This window comes from Topomyia yanbarensis, chromosome 3 (genome assembly GCF_030247195.1).
Source record: "Topomyia yanbarensis strain Yona2022 chromosome 3, ASM3024719v1, whole genome shotgun sequence".
Classification (NCBI taxonomy): Eukaryota; Metazoa; Arthropoda; class Insecta; order Diptera; family Culicidae; genus Topomyia; species Topomyia yanbarensis.
The window spans coordinates 46,492,211-46,514,907 of NC_080672.1; the positions used below are offsets into that span (position 1 = coordinate 46,492,211).

A 22,697-nucleotide genomic window follows, 5' to 3' on the forward strand; every position below is an offset into this window, starting at 1 on the left:
GACAGGATTATACCTCTAGGTAGGATATGCTAGTATATTTGAGCAAACGTTTATTAAGTATTATGAACTTATTTGTTCGAACATGGGTGTCTCTGTGGTACGCTTTCTATTATTTCTTTCATTAATCGTGGCACGGCTCGCTATATTTAAATAACCCCCCCCCCCAAAATTATGGTTTTGTGAATATCTTTTCAATTACCATTTCTAAGGGTTTTATATATTCTACGAAGCTATTTCAATTGTCAAAATACACAATTTTGATTCTCGAATAATTTTTCTTATCTCGGCTATTTCCGAAGATATTTGACATTTTTTGAAAAACAATAGTTTTTTTAACAATAGTTTTTTTTCAAATTATCTATAACTTTTCTGCAGACAACGAGAGACAAGCGAACTCTATTGAATTTTATAGTGCTGATATAGCATTTCTAATTGCAATTAAAGCTGGCTGCCCGTTCTTTCTTTTCCCGTTAAAAAGTTATTGCTTTTAGAACTATTGCTAATTTTACCCAAAAATACTCAATTACTTCTAAGTCGCAAGAGATTGACCGATGATCACTTTTGGAAAGATATGCATCTTTATAAGACAAACAACTTTCCGGAACATTCTGAAGCTTTATCTACGATATTTAAAAAGTTGTGTTGAATAAAAGATTTTAAGGGGTCATTCACAAACAACAGTCAATAACTTCGAGTGTACTATAAATAGAGATTTTTGATCTTCAGTAAACATGTTCGTAACAACAAGTTCTCTGGCATTTCTAGAAAATTCATCTTGTTTTTCATGCCTTGAAAAAAAAATTGTAGTAAATATCTTATTTCAAGGGGGATTATTCACCATACCTATATCATCTAAATAAAGGTCTTGGGTCATCATAAAACAGCCTAGAAGACATCATATGCCATACCGTTTTCGCGAGAATAATTTTTCGTATGCTTTTTGGAGAAAAAAAACCACTGTGCACTGGATTAAGTTGTACATTTTTCTCATATTAACCGCAGAGTGCAGTGTTTAGGCAAATTATAAGCATAATAATCACGACAGATATGTACTGATTTATCGATTCAGTCAATCCCTGGTTAACCGTAAGAAATCAGAAGCATCAACCACTCTCGCTGTGGGGATACGCCTGATAGAGCATTGTATTTTGAGTGACATAGCGGAACATACATTTAACACTTCAGTAAATATCAGTATTTGTATGGTACACGTAGTTTGGTCATCTTAAAACTATGGTTCAGTTTAGTGTCTGTGTATGATTAGAGTCCCGTACAGAAAAACACTGCATAAAATGATGACTGTTTCATTACTTCTGGCAACCACAGTTTTCGCTATAACTTTGAGTGTCTTCAAACGAGTTACACAATAAATTCATATGGAGTGAGGTGAAAAGTTACTATTTCGTGGCTTACAGCACTTTATTTTTAACATTCTTTCATGTTATTTATTTTACATTGCTACAAGAGAATATAAATTAATAAAGTGTCTTGTTTAGTCGATTGAAATAATTTAACATAATATTTTTTCTATCAGCACAAATAGTCCTAGCTTCGGCTAGACATATACTAAAATTGGAAGATTAGCATGGGCCCTGCGCAAGGATGACACGCAAAAGCGTAAAGCGTTTCACATTTTGTGGTGGTGGTCAGCTATGTTTGTCTGCCTCCCTTATCACTTATTTTTATAAATTGATTCATCAGCAGTGCTATCTTTGAAATTGAACTACCTCGGTTTTGCAACTAGTTTTTTCCGATCTTATTTTAATGAAAATAATTAAGCAGTCTTTATTTCTTTATATTCTGAACTACACATATTTTGTCACATGTATTTTTAAATGTTTTTTGATTGGATGACATTGTAAGGGAACACGTGTCCGCCGGTTGATGCCAATAGAGCTCACCTTTCTTTAGACTGATCACATTAATTTCTGAGAAACTAATCCACTGGGTATTTAATACGCGCGGGGAATACGCATGGTTTTGTCGTAGTGAATGATGACTTTTGAATTATGAATTATGTATGAGGGTCGAGAATTAAAAATTTACAAGAAGAATGCAAAATCAGTTACCAATTATCGGCAGTCATATAAGTTTCAGGTGTTTCGGTAAAGCTTATTTTATACTTATAACAACAATAATTATAACATAAAAATGAATCGTTCGCGAAGAAAGAAACCAACACATAATTGTCATTAATAATAATACCAAACTTTATACACGATGAATAATGCGTGTATTACGAAACCTTCAATTTCATAGATATATCGACAAATGTCTCGAGACACTAAAAAAATCGCTTTTAAATATATTGCATTATTTTTGGAATGCCGTGTCTCACCGGAATGAAGCAAGGAATAATAAAATCGTTTATCTACCGTTTGATTCAATTAAACATATGCAACTCTCCCGACTGTTGCTTTTTTACAAACCGAGCATTTCAAAATTACTTCAATAGACGAGAAATCTGTCATAAATTCTCGGCAACCGCCTGCCCAGAGCAATAAACACATGGTTTCACCACTGAGAGTTGCATAGATCGTATCATTCATCAAGATGAATCCAGATTTGTGTAACTCTTGACCCCATTGTACTAAAAAAACTGCTTCTTCTGGCTAACGTGGAGATACGGAGGTATACACGGTCTCCATAACAACTAACTTTTTTTCCCTTCCCCGATGACTGTAAGGACAAGGTCGGCCGTTAAACGCCGTTATTGGCATTTAAAAGTATAGTACTCTCAAAAAATTGCACGTTGATGATGGATAGCTACTCTCAGGCCCCATTCGTTGATTCTCTGTGCAATTTTCTGGTTTCTGGTCAATCACGGAGTAGCAAGTACGAATTGTACAGTCATCATGCTCATGCTCATGCTCATATTATTTCTATTAATACTAATACTTTTCTTGTATAATCTCCGAAAGAAGAATGACATGTTCGATAGGTCGATTTGGTTTCACTTTCGGTGCACCATTAACCATAAACAACGCATTTGGTTTTGTCGAGTTAAATTAAAGTGAACCCAACATGTGATGGAAGCCATCGTCTCACCCGACACGGAGAATTAGACGTAAACCCGGAGACCTGGTCATCGCTCCTAAAAACCGGAGAGTCTCCGGATGAAACCCGATTGATGGTGGTAACTAATAGATGCAAGAGGCTTCAATTTGGCTTTATGGTACAAATGGGCACTTTTCATTATAATCGTTTATTTTTAAAAAGCACGCTAACAATTCACACGTTGTTCAGTTAAACAACACATATTGAAAAAGAACAATGATTCACCGGAATCACCCGATACACACAATGGACAGGTGAAAATTAAATAGTCGGAAACCGATAATCACTTTGACCAATTTTGACCCTGTTCCCGATAAAAAAATCCGTCATTTTCATCACGGGTCAGCCCTTCGCCCTTGGGCACCGAAAAAAATCATTTCAAGACATTGCGTCGACTCCACGTGACATGACACGATCAAGATCTTCGTCTATACCACTAACAACGCTAGCATGACTTTCGTTTCCAGCAGCGGCAGCTAGTTCGAATTGTGCACTCGGATCCGATTTTCGTTAGACAATTGCTTCGTTCGACCATTAGTCGTCGGTAGCCAGAAGAACGGTTTCGTACCGTGGCCGAGCCAATTGCCAACCGCAAACTGTAACGGGTAAATCGAGTGATGGTGAAGATGATCAGTCCTACAAAATTGGTGGTAGCCCCAGCATCGTGCGTCTCTATTTAATCGATGACGGCTTCGAAATCTTCGGTTCATATAAAAAATCGGAACAAGCAGGTTAACTAGTTTTACCAAAAATTAATTAACAAAATGCGTGATCTCATGACAGCGATTTGCTTCTACCCGCTCGCATCACAGTCTCAAGCGTTTAGGTCGAATTTCGTTTGAACAAATATTTCATTTTTATTGCTACATCTTGACAGTTGAAGTGTACAGGTGGGGCGTTCCAGAGTGGGTCTGACGCGGTGCACAGATTTATTGGTCAATTTTTATGAGCTTCGCGAGCAACTGAAGGAATGATGATTGAAAGTTGGAGATAAAAGTTTTGCCATACGAACGCACCCCTCCGGCCGAATGGATGGATGGATGGTTGATGATATTCGACATGGGTTTGTTGGTATTTAGGTACTCACCACGTGTTGTTGGAGTTCGGATTCTCGATGCGATCGATGTAGTCCTAGCTGTTCCTGGGACGGTCTTAACCCGGCTAGTTGGTTGTAGTGGTGCAGGGGTGCGTGATGAAGCGAGGATAACGGCTGTCCGTAGGGATCGGTACTCAGGTAGTCCAACCCATGGTTCTGGAAAAAAGTTGGTCGTTGCTGAGTTTGAGTTTCAATGTTGATAGAAATTAGTAACCTGTTGCTGCGGAGGACTCTGCGTGGAGTGATGGAAGGGAGGCGGGAAGTAGGGCGGTTGGAAGTCCGACTGCAGCGTCTGGTGGTGCATCGTGGGTCCTGGACCGTGTGACCCTCCGTGGCTACCGCCGTGCCCACTGGTCGGCCCGTTGCGACCCGTGTGACCACCGGTGTGTGTGGTATATGCCGGACTACCACTCGTCAGTCCTATGCCTCCATGACTAGTGAGCCGCTCCTATATGGTAGACCAGAGCGACAGCAGCAGCAGCAGTAGATAGAAAAAAAAAACATGCAAAGATAAACACGGAGAGATAGACGAGAAAAGAAAGCAGAAATTAGTGCCAATGAATAGGCTAGGTTTATGAGGGTTACAATTTATCAATCAAAATATTTTTTTCGATGATGACATGTGCTTTTTTGCTTCTCAACCGTTGGGTATAGATTTTACTTTTCGCCATTGCCTTTCAATTCTCTTGATCGTTTTGATTGGTTGAACACATGATGTGGCTAATAAAATTTATTGACTTGTTCGGAGTATGCCAGAATTGGGAGAGATTTATTCCAGGGCTAGTATCGCAGAATTATGATGGATATACGATAAAGATAGCAAGCTTGATCGTGGCTGGTTAAAAAAGTTTGATCGCTGGTCAAAAATTTTGAATCGAACATTAGTACAGGATAGCCGGAATGCTTGGAATCGATGGCTTTTGTCAAACCCTAATTTACAACATGTCTGCTAAAACACGGCCAATCTAATCCAAAGTGACAATTAACTAAAATACAACTCAAGCAGAATGATTATTGGCGAACAGCGACATTTCTCTTTTACAACACGCGCCAAAAAATCGCCTTTCGGCGACAACTTTGGAGCCTAGTTTCGGTGCAATTTTATACCACCAACGTAACGATTTAAATTTGATCAAAATTAGACGATTGTGTCGTAAAACCACCTATAACCGAGTATGCCAAAAGCTCTCTGGGAAATTGTGTCACCAGCTGCCGCTCACTTCCGGCCACATGTTAATATATTTAGCAGCCGGGTCCGATGGACGGAACCAACAGGTCGGGAAAGGGTACATGGTTAAGAAGAAGTAGAAAAAATCGCGTCGCTTTTAATTAAGGTGATCATCGAAAAGAAACCAATTTTCAAAAGACTAAATATATCTCCGCCGTTTGGGGCATGGGAGGGCTTTTCCGTGGGACGAGGCACGATCGCGGATAATAAATACCTGCACTTCGATAACGGATGACATGTCCACGTAAGCCAAAGCCATGTTGCTGTCGTCGGTTGTTTGTCGTTGATTGGATTTCTGTCACTTGTGCCGACCCGCGACGGTTTGTGCGAAATTCGGTCAACCCAGAATTATATTTATATATATGAAATGAGTGCTGAGGCGGGTGCGTCTCTCGGAACCTAACTGCTACTCACAAACTCTTCTTTGGTTTCGTGGTGGGGTCTTCCGTTACGTTGTTAATTTCAAATCACGACACCATCAATTTCGGGGCACTGGTTGTCAACGTTATTACCGTTTGTGTCACTGCCATTTTGACGTTTTATTCACTGTCTGCATAACTGTTTGGCCGGACGGGGAGACGCCAATTGCACTAAATGCGGCACACAGCTGGGATATTACAATCAATTAACGCTGTTTCTTGTCTGTTTGAAGATGTTTGGAGAGTCGAAATAAAGACGATTTTGTATAGGAGTTGCCATTTAAGTGTCACGCATTAAGTTTGGCATTTATACAGTGATTTAGTGGGGTTTCACGAGAAATTATGGTCAATTTATATTGTACTGTGGAAAATTCGATCCTTAGACGTTTGTTGGATGTTGAAACGAAAAAAATTGATGCGATTAATTTTTCGTTATTTACTATATTGAGATTTCTTTTTTTCATAATGTACGATTGTTGAAGCACAAGCACAGAGTGCCGTTTTCAATACATACATGCGGTTGCGGAGTTCAAATACAGCGCGCAATGCAGTGTTTGTTGCTGCTGTTGTTTCCGAGTCGGCGTACGATGGTAGAAAGAGCTCGCCCGAGCAATGCTGACATTTAAATCTTCGAGGATGAAGTTTCTCTTTTGAGTGAAATTTCATTTTGTAATCTCGTCTCAAAAAGGCATAAAAAACTACTTATCTTTTCAAAACTTATACATATAATAAACTCTTAAATTAATTTAGCTCACTCGGTTAAATCAAACCATAACAGAGCTAAGCTTCATTCTTCCCATGTGTATGTAATATGTAATGCTTGATAGTGTAATTCTTTCGATCAGTAAGTCGTCTTTAAACAACTGAAAATATATAAATTTTATGAAGTATCAAAGTTTAAGATTGGAATTCATAAGAAATTCAAATATGACTTTAGGGACAAAAAAGTCTTTATTAGCTAATAAATCTCTAACAGAATGATGGATAATGTACTTTAAAAATCACACTTAAAAATAAACACGAAAAAGCGTCGCAAAATCAATGCATAAAATGACAACCAATCAGAGATGTCTGAAAGCACGTAAATTTCAATTATGACAGTTTTACATTAATGTTTAACAACAGTGGTAATAATTAGCATTGAATTACAATGTAATGCTCAACGGCTCTTAAAGACTGCCCTAGATGCAGATTGAAAGCCGATTCATATAAGGCTACTAATTGGGTACTATGTATAATAGACGTTTTGGTAGTATCCAACGGGGAAAACAGATCGAAATGGTGAGTGAAGCGAAAGCAAGTATGTGAAAAAAATCTCCCACCAGAGGTAGGATTCGAACCTGCAGCCTTTGAGACTTCGGCCCAATACACAAACCCTTATTCTGTTCCTGGAATATGATGACGTCCCAGAAAGAACATATGATTTTCACATTGGCGACAGCGATCGTGCCCAGTCAGACCACACAAAATCGCAGCTGCCACCCATTGTTGACCTTTTTAATGACCCCGTGACAAAACTAATGAAAATTGTGGATTTCTGGTCCCTTGTCCAGTTTTCAACGGTATGACGGGAGTGAATCTTCCGTTCGAATTAAACAAATAACTCATTTTTTGGTTTTTGACGTAAGTGCCAATACCTTATTTGAGATTTTTGGTGGTATACAACGGGGAAAGCAGATCGAAATGGTGAGTGAAGCGAATGCAAGTATGTGAACAAATCTCCCCCCAAAAGTAGGATTCGAACCTGCAACCTTTGAGACTCCGACCAAAGCTCAATGGAAACCACCAAAAAGTCTAAAATAAGGTTGCAGACTCACCGTTTTCCCAAAGGAAAGTTAGGATTTGTGCCCTTATGCGCAAATTGGTCAATCCATTACTTTTTCTTTGAGAAAAATGTTGCATACTCGCAGGCGTTTGGTTCTCATGCCAGAAGACAGTTCGATTCACCATACTCGTCAGTGACTCAGAGTTTCTGAGCTTGACTGATCGAGACATCACTCGGTACCAGCCGGTTGCTTTAGACATTCACATATGTTGTGTGAACTGTTTGGATTTAGTGTCTGACTGGCGCTAGTTTGGTGTTAGTTTGGCTACATCGTCTAACTGACAGCAAGTTGGTGTCAGTTACTGACGAGTGGAACACGCAACATTAAAATCCAGCTTTTCAAAGTTAGATCTTGAGCCTTTATGCACAAATATGGGTAATCAATTTTTGAACTACCACCGATTGTAGAGTGCTGCTAATGAACGATTAATAAATTATGTAACACTAGTTGATGCAGAAAGGAAGGGGTATGGCAAAATGTGACATGTTATGTTAGGGGTATACGCGTAAGCTAGAACGTAGATTCATTACGTTTTAGGGAAGGGGGGGATAAAGAGATTTGTGACAATTTGTGTCATTTTGGGTAATTTTTTCGGTATGCAATTTATGAATGGTCCCTATTCGGTATTTGGATTTCATGCTTTCCGTCCCAACAAAATGTCTATTCCTTAAGGTATTTTGCTCAGGACTTTCTGTAGGGTGCTTTCAGTTAGATAATTTGTATGTGTCAATCTGTTTTTCATTAGAACACAGCATGAACTGAGCATAATAAGTACTGAGATCCAGGATTACGAAGGATGGAGTAACATGAGCTAACCGCTTTTTTTTACTAACACTTATAGCAACCGTTCAGAATATTTTGATAGTAATTTGTTTTGTAAATACACCTGTTTCAGCGGTGAAGTTAAAATTGCCGTCGTGCTGAGACTTAGGATTGGTAACTGAAATAGAATGGGTCTATCGAATGGGACTAACTACTATATGGATCCATCAAACAGGTTACCGTTTAGTTTGTGCCTCCAAGCAACCAAATGGGACGATAAAGCAGAGTAAGCAAAACATTCGCCCGGATTTACACGACTGGGTTCTATCAAAATACAGAGGATGCATTCTCATGGACGATGAATTTATGACGAATTTATGACGGGTGCTATCACGACGTCGACCACGTTGTTTGGGTATGCGCGTGGTATTGTGACGCCAGGTCTCAGTTGAAGGACTCTTTTCGGGCCCGAGTTACACCGCCCAATATTTTAGTTCGGAGTATCGTGTCAAGTCGTAATCTTCTTTATATGTCATTTGTGTAGCTTTTTATAAAAACGATAAATATCCTAATTTTTCTGAACCGCCTTTATGGAGCTGACCCGTACAAGAGTGTCTACGCCTTCGATACTACGCCGGCATTAACGAAATTCGAAGCTAGAGCGACCGACACTTTTAAAGGATTCCCTACCGGGCCGAAGAATACTATCTGTCGACCCGAGTCAGGATATATTGGCTGCCCGAGACAGCAATTGATGTTGCTAATCTTCCGTTTGCTTCGAAGTTGCAGATTTATATTCCCCTTTTCTTGTCGTCATTGTCCGCCTTCTCTCTCTTGTCCCGCATACGATTGTTGCCCCCTTCTATATATCGAGCCCAAGCATATTTGAATGTATTTTCCTAGTTTCAACTGCTATATTCATTAATATTCCTTATTAAAACTTGAATTACTAGTTCAAAAAAATATATCTGCTCTATTTGTTTATATCGAACTGTATTCTGTATTATATAGTTTGAGATAGCTGTAAAAACCAATTGTTCTTCCTCCCGTATATCGAATTGTATTTCTAATTTGAAGAAACTCACCGATCAAAGATAGGATAGGAAGTTTTATTAAACATGATCTGCATTCTCATAAAGGAGGAACTTCTTCCCAGGCATCCTATTCCATCTTTCGTGACCCTGCGACCTAGCTCTACCCGAACTCAGCCCACGCTGTGCACTTACGACAATCAGTCGCCAACGTGTCAGTATAGTAAAAAAATATAGTACCACTAACAACAAGACAGGAAAAGTAGATGTTGTTTCAAAGATTGTAATTCACAAACCGGAGAATCAAATAAAATACTAACCCAGCACCATACGCTGTAAGGCTCCATGTAAAACTAATTCTTACATAATTTCATAAAAAGATTTGAAAACAAATAAAAGTTATCCAAAGGACGTTGGATCGATTTGCTATTCAACAATTGATCGATGTTCTCACATTCCACGCTACTATTATTCCTGTTGCAGAATCTTGTATTTTAAAATAAGTCACGAATCGACATAGTGGCAATAGAATTCGAATCTTGAAAAAATTGTTTGCGAAGTTCATCATTTATTTACAAAGAACTTGGGATGCTGTGAAACGGAAGTCACATGAATATTGAATATTATATTATTATTTTTTTTTAATTTCAATTATGCGGACCAGATATGCATAAGATGTATTTTTGTGGAAATTGAGATATCTGTTGGATTGTGCTCTTTATCACCATTGAATCATAATGCACAAATAAGATTACCAGGTTTGTTCAGAAAATATCGAAAAAATACCAAAACATGGTTGTCCCATCCATAAAGCTCGATGAAAACTGTAAATCTTGAACAGCGTTTTCATCGGCTTGCTATTTTTCAATATGGAACTCTTATGCATATATGAGCAGTATAGAGGTATTAATCTTAAGATCATTCGTCACTTCGGGTTTAGAAAATCTCTTCTGAAAAATTTCTAAACCTATGTGCTGGACTCGAACCCAGGTGCGCTGCGTACAAGGCAATCGGTTTACCAACTACGCTACGCTCACCCCCTAATATAATATAATATTATTGTTTGTGGCACTAAAAGCTGGATTCTAACCGCACTGCGCACTTACTATTCTTCTATTAAATTCTTCTCATAGATTGGTTAGTTCGACTGTCTATGAAAGTACCATCTCTATCACTTGAAATACAGGTGTTTTGACAGCTCGCAGTTTTCAGTAGCAGTTTGGTCACTCGCACTTTGAAAGTGTGGAGTCCAGGTTGATGGGAAGTGCGCAATAGAATCATTCAAAAAATTGACCCCAGTGGTAGTGGCTTTGTATTCATCATTTCTATGATTATCCGGATAATTCAACAGTTCGGCAACGAAAACAAATATTTTCACATTAAAAAATATTATCACTCTTACAGGTTTTCTGAATAAATAAAACGCGCAAGTTCTCCTGATAAATCCACTGGAAAATTAGCCGTTTAGTCTATCATGATATAGTTTTTCTGCTCACTGCCTTACCGGTGCTAATCACTAACACGAAAAAACAGGTCTGTTCTACTTTGTTTTCGGTTTTTTTTGACAGTGGAGAAGATATGACACGTTTGCTTATTTCCACGAAAATGAAACCATGTCACGTTATTCGATGAGAGGAGAAATCACGCTATTTATGGAGACGGACAATTATGCGATTTAGTGAATTTCGAATTGCGATTTCTGGCTACTCACTGTAGAAACTCTGTAAAAGAGGCCATCTTGAAAATTGTAATTGAGTGTGAAGGCGTTAAAGAAACGATTGCTGTATATGCGGAAGATAACACAATCGACATACGACAGCAAGATCTATCACGACATGCTTTCGTCAACTCTATTACAACATCCGTGTCGCAATATTAAGAAAAAAAATCCACTGCAGCTGAGACGTGAAGATTGTTTCCGGTAGTCCCCACATGTCTTGCTTCTGTTCTGTAAACAGAATATGCACTCCGAAAATCTCTTCGTTTTTAGGCAGCACGCATTTTCTGTAATCAATAAAAAAAAATCGTCTCGCAATTAACAATATCTTCAACCAAACTCATAGAAAAGCTAAACGACCTCACTGCATGGATGTCCCTAACAAATTGAAGTTTATTTTGACAGATAAAGTCAACTGGAAACTGATGAGCTGGCAAGAAACTTGTAGCTGCTGACTCAAAACTAAATATTTCATAACCAATAAAACGATGGACTTGAAGTTGTAGTGCGCTAGCAAGAGTGCGATCTTAGATTAAGGCTCACAAAGGTCCAGTTGTAGCCAGATTTGGCAATCTGCTACAACAGTAATTAAGTATATTATAGTGGTGGCGTGAGAACAAGATGGACATCAATCCACTGAACTGCCCGCAATTCCATATTTTCTCAACGCAGTGTATTGGGCGATTATTAGGCGGAAGTTGAAAGCGATGGCTCGAGGCGCAAATCAAATACTTACTTAATGTATAGACTAGACTGCCCAGAAAAATGATGAATTTTTGAAAACTCAATCGGACCACACCTGAGTCGATTCCTAGTCCCGCCAGGAGTACTTGCACCAAATTTGAAGCAAATCGGACAAGTATAACTACCGAACCAACGTGCCTGAAGTTTGTATGGGATTTTTCAACAATTTGCATGGAGAAAACTCACTAGTTCGTATTTTCGTCGCTAGGTGGCACTATATGCATCGTATTATCACTGTAAGTGAAAACAAGAAAAATAATTTAATTGTCCACAACTTTATTGAAGACTGCTAGTAAATCCGGCTTTGTTAAAAGAAGTTATTAAACTTTTAACGAAGTGATATCTGAGTCAGTTTTGGATAGGGCCTAGCAGTGCATGGTTGTGTATCAGGGGTGGTATTGCGCATCTCGAAACGAAAGGTTTATTGTATGCAAGCTTGTATGAAAAAGTCGATTCGAAATGGTTCCATAATGTCGCCCCAGTACTCGAGTCCCGCGAACTATACATTTTTGTGAAATAAGGGTTAGATTTAGCCTAATAGTATGCTTATAAGAATTGTAGTAAATAATACTAGTTATGTTTTGGTTAGAAAATTTTAGTTCCACCTGTGACCGCATAGAGGGCGCCACCACTAACTTTTCATAAAAGAGAGATAGAGTATCGAGATGTTCGGAAGAAATACTGAAAAATGCCTGTTCTATAACTTTATAGAAGACACCAAATTTCTATCTCTCTTCCTTGAAAAGTTAGTGTTGGCGCCCTCTATGCGGTAACATGTGGAACTAAATTTTTTTAATCAATGCATGATTCGTATTATTTACTATAATTCTTCTGAACATACCGTTGAGCTAAATCTAACGATTATTTCACAAAAATGTTTAGTTCGTGTGAATCGAGTACCGATACCATGTACTGTTAAGCCCCATGCAAAACTGACTCAGACATCACTTTGTTAAGAGTTTAATAACTTCTTTTAACAAAGCCGGATTTACAAGCAGTCTTCGACAAAGTTGCAGACAATTAAATTATCTTTCTTATTTTCACTTACATTGATAATACGATGCATACAGTGCCGCCTAGCGGCAAAAATGCGAGCTGGTCGGTTTTCTCCATGTAAATTGTTGAAAAATCCCATACAAACTTCAGGCACGTTGGTCCGGTAGTTAGACTTGTCCGATTTGCTTCAAATTTGGTGCAAGTACTCCTGGTGGCACTAGGAATCGACTCAGAGGTGGGCCGATAGGGGTCATTTTTTTCCTGTCACTCTAATATAGACCCTTGATCCGAAATTGTTTTAATCCAATTTTCATTTTAGTATGTAGTATAGCAGATCTTTTGTGCATGCGAAATGTCTTTTGTGAACAGCCGTTTGCCATTTGAATGCTAGTAATATTTGATTTTTTGGGTTTAGCACATATCTGGCAGCCAACTCGATCTGCCATGATACTGATATGTGGAAGATGGACGGATTTGTATGAAAAGGTTTGCGAAAGAGGGAAAATCGCAGCGAGTTATTTAATGCTCTTCGTATCCCGAAGTCACGTGCAGCGACTTTACCGCAATGAGCCGTATCAAATAAATGAATTATATTGAATAAAGTGCAATCACTGGTCATCTTCCGAAAAGAAATCCTCAAGGTATCTCTAACCAATGGCAAGCGATCTAAAACTCTTTTCTTCTGGCGATCAGTTGTCTAGGCTTAAAAATTCAAGTATTTTGATTGCATCTTAATTTGAATAGGAATGTTACACTGACTCTTCGATTGTTCTGTGCGCTATAAATCGGTTTTGGGATTAAAGGCTTTGTTTTAAGGTACTAGTTTGTACTGAATTTTAACCATTTCCTTCAGGGCTTGTAGCAAGTGCCCAAAACCCAATTTTCAATCCTTTGCTAAGATCACCGAAATCGTTCAACAGCCAGATCCACAGCCTCTGTAAGTCAGGCCAGCACCGCTCCAAGACGGCTCCCACAGCAGCGTCAGCCGTGCAGGTGGGCAAACAACCAAAAACTATCACATTCCACAAGCAACGAACCCGCCGCGTAAACTACCGCAGATAATCAGTAATCTACGCTCATACCAAGAATGGTATCCATTCCACCACCATTCCAGTCGAATTGTTTTCTTTTTTTCTATGCACCTTCTCAAACAGACAAAAAACAGCACCAATCGGGCGACTTTCCAAACACTCAATAGTTGTTTCCACAGCACGACCTAGCCCTATTTACGTCACACAGCAATTTTCCGCCAAATCTTCACCGGCTCAAACTCGATAATCACTTTCAAACGGCATAATTATTTTTCAATTAGTCGCACTCATTTCGGGGCACGACTTTTTCTTATGTTTCACCTTTATCACACACAGGCACACACACACGAGAGACAGGGACAAGTCCGAAGGAAACGGTCAAAGGCGCATATCTGTTCGATGTAAGTATGTTTTTTTTTATTCCACGCGCCTCCGTCCGAAACGATTTACGCAATCCCAGAGACGGACCTGTGCCGGGTCCTTACTCTCGAAAACCTCCGCGATCGATTCTCTTCACCCACCTGTGCGAGATGTGCGATGCCTTTCACGAAATTAGTCTCGCACCTACCCGCCCACGTGCACCAACGTGAGGATGAAATTCGGCTCCTATCGGGCGGAATTAATAGATACTACAACAATTCGCACGACGCGTGTTTCTCTAATCAATCATAACGGCTGAAGTTTCTATCGCAAACTGAGCATAAAATCGGTAGCGACGATGGGTTTAGCGGGCGATTCGAGTGTTGCTGTTGCCGTCCGCCACCGTCCGACCAGCGTTGACTGCTCGCTCTTACTGCTGCGTGTGTGCCGTTGGTGCTCCCTCTCGCATAAAATTTTTTGGCATGCTTTTCCCTCGTCACGTCATGTTTTGTGTCCTCGGTTTGGGCCCGAAAATAGGCGCTATTTTCTTCCCGGCTGGGTTACTGTTTGGCTGGCAGTGCTGTTGTATACAGTGAAGTATATCAACCCATCAATACAATACAACCGATCGGGAGAGTTATGCTAACCTTATTCAAGAAGAGCGTAGGATTTTTTTTGGACGGCGGCTGTCTCAGATAATTTCCCCCATTATGATATAAAGGTACAGTTTATTACATTCGGGAAATGTACGGAGGATTTGCTGGTTGAGAGAGGAAGACAGGAAGCGAGAGAGCTTGTTTGGGTACATCGAAGGGAAAGAGAAAGATAGAGCGCGAGAGTCGAAGGAACTTGGATGGCGCTTAGAATATGTTGTTGAAATTGATAGTGGCAGACAATCGAAGCATGCCTGCCAGAATCTTTTGAATGCGCTTGAAATTATCTATTTTAAAGAATGGCTTATTTGAGAATGGAAAATAACAACAAATTGTCGAGTTTGCTTTCGAAGAGATGTATCTAACAATGATAAGCTCTATTGTTTTGATTGTTGCGGTGATATTGCAAAATTTTCCGACGATTTTATAATACAGTGGTTAATTTTTGCAAACAATGTCATATTTCAGAAAAAATATACTAGGTTAAATTGTTCGCTAAGGTTTATTTTCCGACGCAATAGATATGTATTGTAAATTATTTAATTTAAATTCGATTATAGAGGTTTTAACTTTACGATCGTTCGCCTTTTTTCGGGTTGGAAAAATCTCGCTTAGAATAACCGGCTTTAGAAAAATCTCTAACCATATGTGCTGGGTTGGGAACAGAACCCAGGTGATCTTCGTACAAGGCAATCGATTTACCAGCTACGCTATGCTATGTGATTTTTGAGCAACCTAAGTTTGGCATGAGGGGCTCTATTGGTATCCCGCTCGACGACACCTCGTTGGAGACTACGCCTAGAAACGTACTGAGTCGGAAACTTGGTTAACAGGACGATAGGTTATGGTTCTCCTTTTGATCCCGGGTAAAGTTTTTTTTCATGCGAGAAAAGATTAAAGGATTTTATGAAGTGGATGCTACAACCGTAGTTTTTTAGCTTTCTCCAATCGCCGTAGATTAGTCTCAGAATTCATGAATTTGCCTCTGCGTGGCATATACGACTTTTATCCAGGGTTTTAGTTATTGACCTTTTTAAGGTTCTTTTCAATCACTTTTACTACTTTTTTCCCAGCTCTGTTCAGCGGTATTGGAACAGTACTTGTATTTCTTCCGAGTAGTTGTACATCTACGACATTTTGTCTCTTTTCCTTACATTTACATAAAATACTGATCTTTCCCGGTGCTTGACGTTTGGCATAAGTACGTTAGGCATAATGATAGGTATAATTCACAAAAATATATAAGCAATCGCAATACTTTATTTATCGTAGATATTTCAACCTAACGCTCTTTTTTTCGGAACAGGAAAAAATACACTTTGTTATACCACACCTTTGTATAATTTTAACGACAGGCTGCAAAATGAAAAATAACATTAGAGATATTTATACCTTACAAGTGTAGAGTTTTTTCCATTTTTCCCTGAATGAACTGGATGCTTTCTCTACGTGAACAGTTTTAGTTCAAACACATGTCACATGTCATGTCCATTAAATGTATTACCAATACAATTGCATCCACATACTAAAAAATTACAGCAAAATAATTAACAAACATTAGATTTTGGAGCTATGAAAACTTGTAGTATTATGAACAGTATCCGCATTAGGCTACGGATGTTACGTTTTTGACGATACTTTTTTTGTTCCAGTAACTCATCACAGTACACGAAAAAAAATCATTCGTTGAATGAATAATAAAATGCATCATTATTTCTTTCATGAGCTGTTCTTCTTTTCTTCTTGAACAATTGCACCAACTAAGTTAATGTGCGTTATTCATACCTTAATACAAATGGTATTGATTTTAAACAGGAGTTATTTTAGTCATGTGCAATTTATCGATTGTACGTTGAAAAATTAACACAAACTGAATTCCCGCATGCCAAGCGTTCAGTCTACTTGTTTTTGTAGTAAAGATTTCTTCGAGCATATATAAAATGTTGATCGTATTTGATCAGCTTGCAGAGTAATTTTACAATATGAAACCCATCAACGCAATATGAAAATAGCTCACACATTCACGCTCTCACCACCCGAGGCCATCATTGCGCAACTAACCTCGGTGAGATCTTTGGTCGTATGTTGACAGGATACCTAAACAGTGTCTACCCAGGAAATGGCGACTGGTAGAGAAATGCTATGTCTCATCAGTTATATTCAAACTGGTAACCCCGTGAAAAGGGAAGGTGTAGCAGCCCTGGTAAAGCGGAATGTCGAATGGTCAACCAAACAGATACAGAATGGAACCATCGACAAAGAGCGCGGCAATGTTCAACGAAAGCCAATTAGAAACAGTCGGTATTCGCATCTTCCTTACTGATGATGTTGGCTGTTGAGTTGGAGGTACTTGACGCAGCTTTTCAGTTATCGTTATTGTTGAAAATTCGACCACAGTTTGTGGTTGAGGTAGGAATTACCATATTTTGGACATGATAACCACAGAAGAGATTGGCGATGTCTGTGCATGGTTTTCCGCCATGTGCCACCTGATCGCTGATCGGACAGGTGTGAATCGGTTCTTGTATTGTCGCGTCAGTTAGACGAGATTATTAAACAATATATTTTAGGTGCATGATTCATCTTTTTTCCCTGTACTAATTCGTTGAACCTTATCAATACAGTCTGCTTGATATGATGGAATGCAATAGAGATGATTTCCAAAAGCTTAAGTTTAATTTTCACTTCCAGCAAATGTGTCACTTTGCGAATGCTTGGTCCATTACGAAAAGACGAAGATCCGTCCTGAAATCATTTAAATCGTGACCGACCATTTTCGGTTCAGATGAAGCTTTGCACGTTTCACCGCCGTGAAAGGCTAAATCAACAGTCAATGAGAACATTTTCATACAAGACCATTTTTTAAAAGTGCGTAGATGGTTTTGCATGTAGATATTTCCTAAAAAAAAATTCGATAATTGTATTTCATATATTAAAAGCATCTGAGAAAGAGTTGCATGCAGAGTTAAAAATAATAGAGCTAATAGCTCTTTTTTGACGGCTTTAAATGAACCTGATGCGACTCGTGGTGTATAGAAAAACTATTCATTCAAAAATCCATGTTATTCATTCAGTTGAATATAGTACAATACAATGAATTTGAATATTTGTAACTCTGGTTGCATGGAATGAAAAGTTCTGCCCGAAAATAATTATACGCTGAAAAAAAAATGTGACATTTACACAAAAACATAAGTTTTTGATAAAAAAAATTAAATAACAGAAAACCCAATTTTTAAATTTTTATTTCTTCAATAAAAATCTAAAGAGAAATGAAACATTTTAAATCTGATTGCACTATAGAGAAATTATTAGAAATTTGAAATTTTATTCCCTTTAACCCTTTCTAAAATAGTAAATAGTCTGTATACAATACGGTAATAGAATATTTTTTTTTTGACATTCTGCATGCCAAAACCTCTACAGTGAACGGAAACCGTTGTACTGAATGCACACTGTGTTTACATTAATCAGGTGGAGCAATGTTCACCAATTTTGTATTATATATTTCGAATTATGTGTGGCTTCTATAAACAACGCAAAGCACCTAAGAGATTTAATCGAATGTTGAAAAGTCCCGCTTGTATTTTTGTGTTTCATTCGTCGCTTGAAAGTCGATCGAGAAACATGTAGATGTACGTTTAGACGGCGTAGTAGGAATAAGTTAAGTTCGATACAATCTCATTTGAATTTATTCAGTTGCACATTTCTGCGTGTAATTACCGAAACCAGCATTCAATTTCAACGACTCCCTCATTCATTCAGAGGAAACATAAATTCATTCGCCAACGCAAGCATTCATTTGTTATATTTGAATAAATTGAAGGCAGAATTTGGTATATTTTATATTTTAGAGCAGAAGTGAACTGTGTAATTTATGTTTGGTGCATTTTTGCTCGATAATCCTACTCAGGGTCAGCAAAGAAAAATAGCTCGATAGTACAGTGAGCGAGAAACATGTGGATGCACGTTTAGACGGTACAGTACGAAGGCTCTCTTCGCCCGTATATATTGAGTTATCCGATCCCAATATTTAGTGTTACGCAAGTGGTTCGATAATATTTTTTTGCAATACGCTATCAATAATCTCAAGCGTTGACAATAGTATTGATCATTTAAGGGTTTCCATTATATTTTCATTGTCTGGAATTACCCATCCATCTTTATGCTTCTGTGATTCGTTCATCTCGACGAATTTCTCCAGCAAAAATCACAGTAACGGTTTCGCTTGTTCTTCAAAAAATGTGCACTCGAATAAAGGAATTGTTTTCGGTTCTTTTGTAAGGGATTTATTGCTTTGTGTGGAGACCTACTTTCTGGGTGAAGATCCATTAGCTGCGTCGCCTACTGCTGCTTGGAGTTCATTATTCGACTTTCTCTCAAATTATCACTTTCGTTCATGCTGTCCTCGCTGTTGATATTATATAAGTTTTAGCGATAGGATGTACTTGATTGTTTGTTAGACTTACTGGTCACGACCATGTATCCGTATTGTTTGTTATTTGCTTCATTGTTGTCGGCCGTGACTAGCTGTTTATTTGAATGTCGTAGGTACAGTATTGTGGTAAAAACACTATTCTTCGGTTTTATAACAACAATTGTTGTTATAAAATCGTTGTTGTTGTTGTTGCCTAAATAGAAGCTACGGTTGATCGTGATTTGGAACATGCTGATAGAGGTCGTGTTAATATTTTTTCTTTAGCGGTTTTTGTACAGCGTTTTCCATAGTGTGTCTCCCTAATACAGATTGGCACGGAGAGTTCTGCCCTTCACATGTACACAGCATGATTTGTGAATTGACTACGGCTCCTATTTGCTATTGTAGGTCCAGGTAAGAAGGAATATGTTGAAAATACCTGAGAAAAAATTATCCAGGTTTCTAATTTAACGTATTCCAACTCTCCGTATTCCAACAAACGCATAAAGTATCTCGGGCAAACGCATAATGTAGACTGAGTGTCGCACAGTGGAGCTTTCTTTCGACGAACAAAACTGAGAAAACTGGCTGCACGAATAGGTTCTGTGAGTGGCTTCGATCGTATCTCGTGAATCGTCTAGTTGCTGTTTTTATCGGCACTGCTCAGTCTGATTGCTTTTCGAACATCTTTGGTGTTCTTCAAGGTAGTGCACTCGAACCACTGCTATTTTCGGTGTTTATTAATGACGATGGTAGTATTTTAAATCCTGGTGGCAAACAATTTTTGCCTGACGACCTTAAACTATATTGTGTAATTCGTAATCTGTCTGTCTGGTACTGTAAGCCGTTCTGGATACTCTCAACGACTGCTGTGTGTGCGGAATATGATGGTTTTGTGTATTCCAAAATGCAGTGCCATCAGCTTTTTGTCGCACTAGGAAGACTTATAATATTTCTGGAAATCAGCTACATCGTGTTAACTACATTAATGGTCTCGGAGGAATACTGGATTACAAGCTAATCTATCATAGTTACTTTTCTGCTACAATGGAAAACTGGGATTCATATTTAAGATATCCAGCGAACTTCGTAATCCTTTGTGTTTTAAAGCTCTTCACTGTTCATTTAGCACTGTCGTTTGGAATCCTTACCATGCTGTTTGGATCAATAGAATCGAATGTGTTCAGAGACGGTTTGTCAGGCATGTACTGCGATTCTTGACATATAGTGATCCGCAAAAGCTACCGCCGTATGAAAACCGCTGTCGTTTGTTTGGCCTGCACACCCTTGCTGAAAGAAGAATGACATCGCAGGCAGTTTTTGTGGCCAAAATATTGCTGAGTGAATATGATGTTCCTGATCTGCTAGCACAAATGCACCTCTATGTGCCATCTCGTACTATTTGCCAACGAGTTTTGCTTTTTCCAAATGCTTTTTCCAAATCATCGCAATGGTTAGGAAGTACGAGTTCTCCGAACTATTTGCTTTTAACATAATCACAACTCGATTTCAAAGATGCATGCAATCGCACTAGTTTTAGATTATTTCATTAAGACATTGAATGTTAGATAGATTTTTACAAATACAAAACCTCGGTTATGTATCCCATTTTTACACAAAATGCTTCTAAAAATTTAATTTATCAATGTATGTTTTCGAAGATTTGATAGTAAATCTTTGTAGCAGGAGATTTAAGCATGGCAACCTATACTAGGTCACTTGAAAAGTTTAAAATTACAAAATTTAAAATATTCTCTTCTTTTGAAATACGTCTTGTTGTAAATCCGATTACTGTGCGAGCACAACATATACTAATAGCCATTTCGATCTACATTTCTTTGGATTTTTTTTTTGATCACAAACAACCCACAATTCTGGCATCACTGTTTAATTTTCTCCACAACTACCCATTCTTCAGACCAAACCGTGTTGCGTAGTGTCATCTCTACCCGACCCAACCACACATACCGACGCGCAAAAGCGTTATCAACGAGCCATCTCTTAGGAGCCGAATCTTGGAAAGACTGCGGTCGGTAGGGTTCGCAAATCACGATACCGATGTCGCGCATCCTGCTCTAAATAGAGTAGCACATTGACTTGGTCGCACACAGAGGAACGGAACCATACGAAATTGTTGTAATTTTTCCTACCCTTCAGAAAGAATGGAAAGCATTTCGTGTGAACCGCGAGGATTGACGACGCGGTGCAACGGTCGGTGGAGATGAGGATTGCCTCCACCGTCGTCCATCGGGCGAAGGCAGGTAGACCCGGTAGCAAGACGATTTTAATTTATGCAAAAATTATGCTGTAAACACACTTCGTCGTTTTGTTCTGGCGGAATTTTTCGGGAAGCGAGCGCAAATCGCAATTTTCGGAGGTTTCTTTAATTGCCAGCCCGACCGGTATGCTGGGGTACCTGCTGCCTGCCTTTTCGCTGTTACGAATGGTTGGGTCGGTCCGGTCGGTTATCTGGAGCTGACTGCTTCATTGATGAATGTGAATATAATTGAAGGGTAAATGGGTTTTGAGCCAGTTGTCGCAATTTGCCGTGCCCCAGGTAATCCCGAACGGGTTCAACTTTCTCTGACCAACAGGTTGTACACGTGTTTGGGAAGAAGCCAGAATTTGATTTTTTTCTGATTGGCTTGGGATTGATTTCTGGTTTCTCAACTTGCACGCAAGTTTCGTCATCGGTCAAAATTTACCGGGTAATAAGGGACGCACTTGGTTAGAACCCTGCCTACTGTTTTGTTGTTGTTGTGGTTGTTGCTGTAAGGGTTCGTGAAAGGGAGGAGCTAGCAGATCAGGACCCCTTAATTTTATCCCGTTTCCCTTCACTAACGATCCTTTTTTTCAACACCATGTCATGTCATGTCACGAAACCCTCTCTGAAATTGAATAGACTTATTAATTCAATTACCAGCTGCGATTGAAGGGACGGCGTGAGTGTCTGTAAATGAAAAAGAGAAGAAGAGAGAAACATATTGCTTTGTCTGCTGAATTTGTTGATTTATTGAGTTTAAATAAATGTAGAACTTTTGCAATGGCTGAGCTGAAAATCGTTGGAGGATGTCTCGGGGTAAAAAAAACAGAGGCCAAATTGTCGCTGAGGTGGCGGCTTGGACAGACTGACATCAATTTCTACATGTGCTAATATTCGTTGAAGCCATGTTGTATATGGCTTACATGTCCTTGGCTTACATGGGTGGTGGATTCGGTTTGAAAAGACCGGCGCCCATAAATAACCTGACAGCGCAAAACGGACACATACATTTTGTGCCCGCCGGGAGATAAGAGTTTTAGCATACAAAAGGTAGGTTGGAAAGTTTTTCTTCTGGAAGAAAAATGAGTTTCTGTTTT

General features: G+C 38.9%; 1 protein-coding gene and 1 pseudogene across 8 annotated transcripts in view; one reads left to right on the top strand and one right to left on the bottom strand.

Annotated features, from left to right (window-relative positions):
- Nucleotides 1-22,697, bottom strand: part of LOC131693780 (transcription factor AP-2-epsilon) — a 402,059-nt gene that overhangs the window by 16,382 nt on the left and 362,980 nt on the right. For 6 of the 8 annotated variants that reach the window (XM_058981904.1, XM_058981906.1, XM_058981903.1 and 3 more), the window contains 3 exons: nucleotides 22,258-22,287; nucleotides 4,368-4,601; nucleotides 4,145-4,309 (listed from right to left, as the gene is read on the bottom strand). In XM_058981904.1, coding sequence (XP_058837887.1) covers nucleotides 4,145-4,309; nucleotides 4,368-4,601; nucleotides 22,258-22,287 — 429 coding nt within the window. Of the gene's footprint in view, nucleotides 1-4,144; nucleotides 4,310-4,367; nucleotides 4,602-5,595; nucleotides 5,944-22,257; nucleotides 22,288-22,697 lie in introns of those variants that run through there. The other 2 variants (XM_058981907.1, XM_058981909.1) reach the window with 2 other exon arrangements.
- LOC131694365 (U6 spliceosomal RNA) lies at nucleotides 1,545-1,637 on the top strand (annotated as a pseudogene).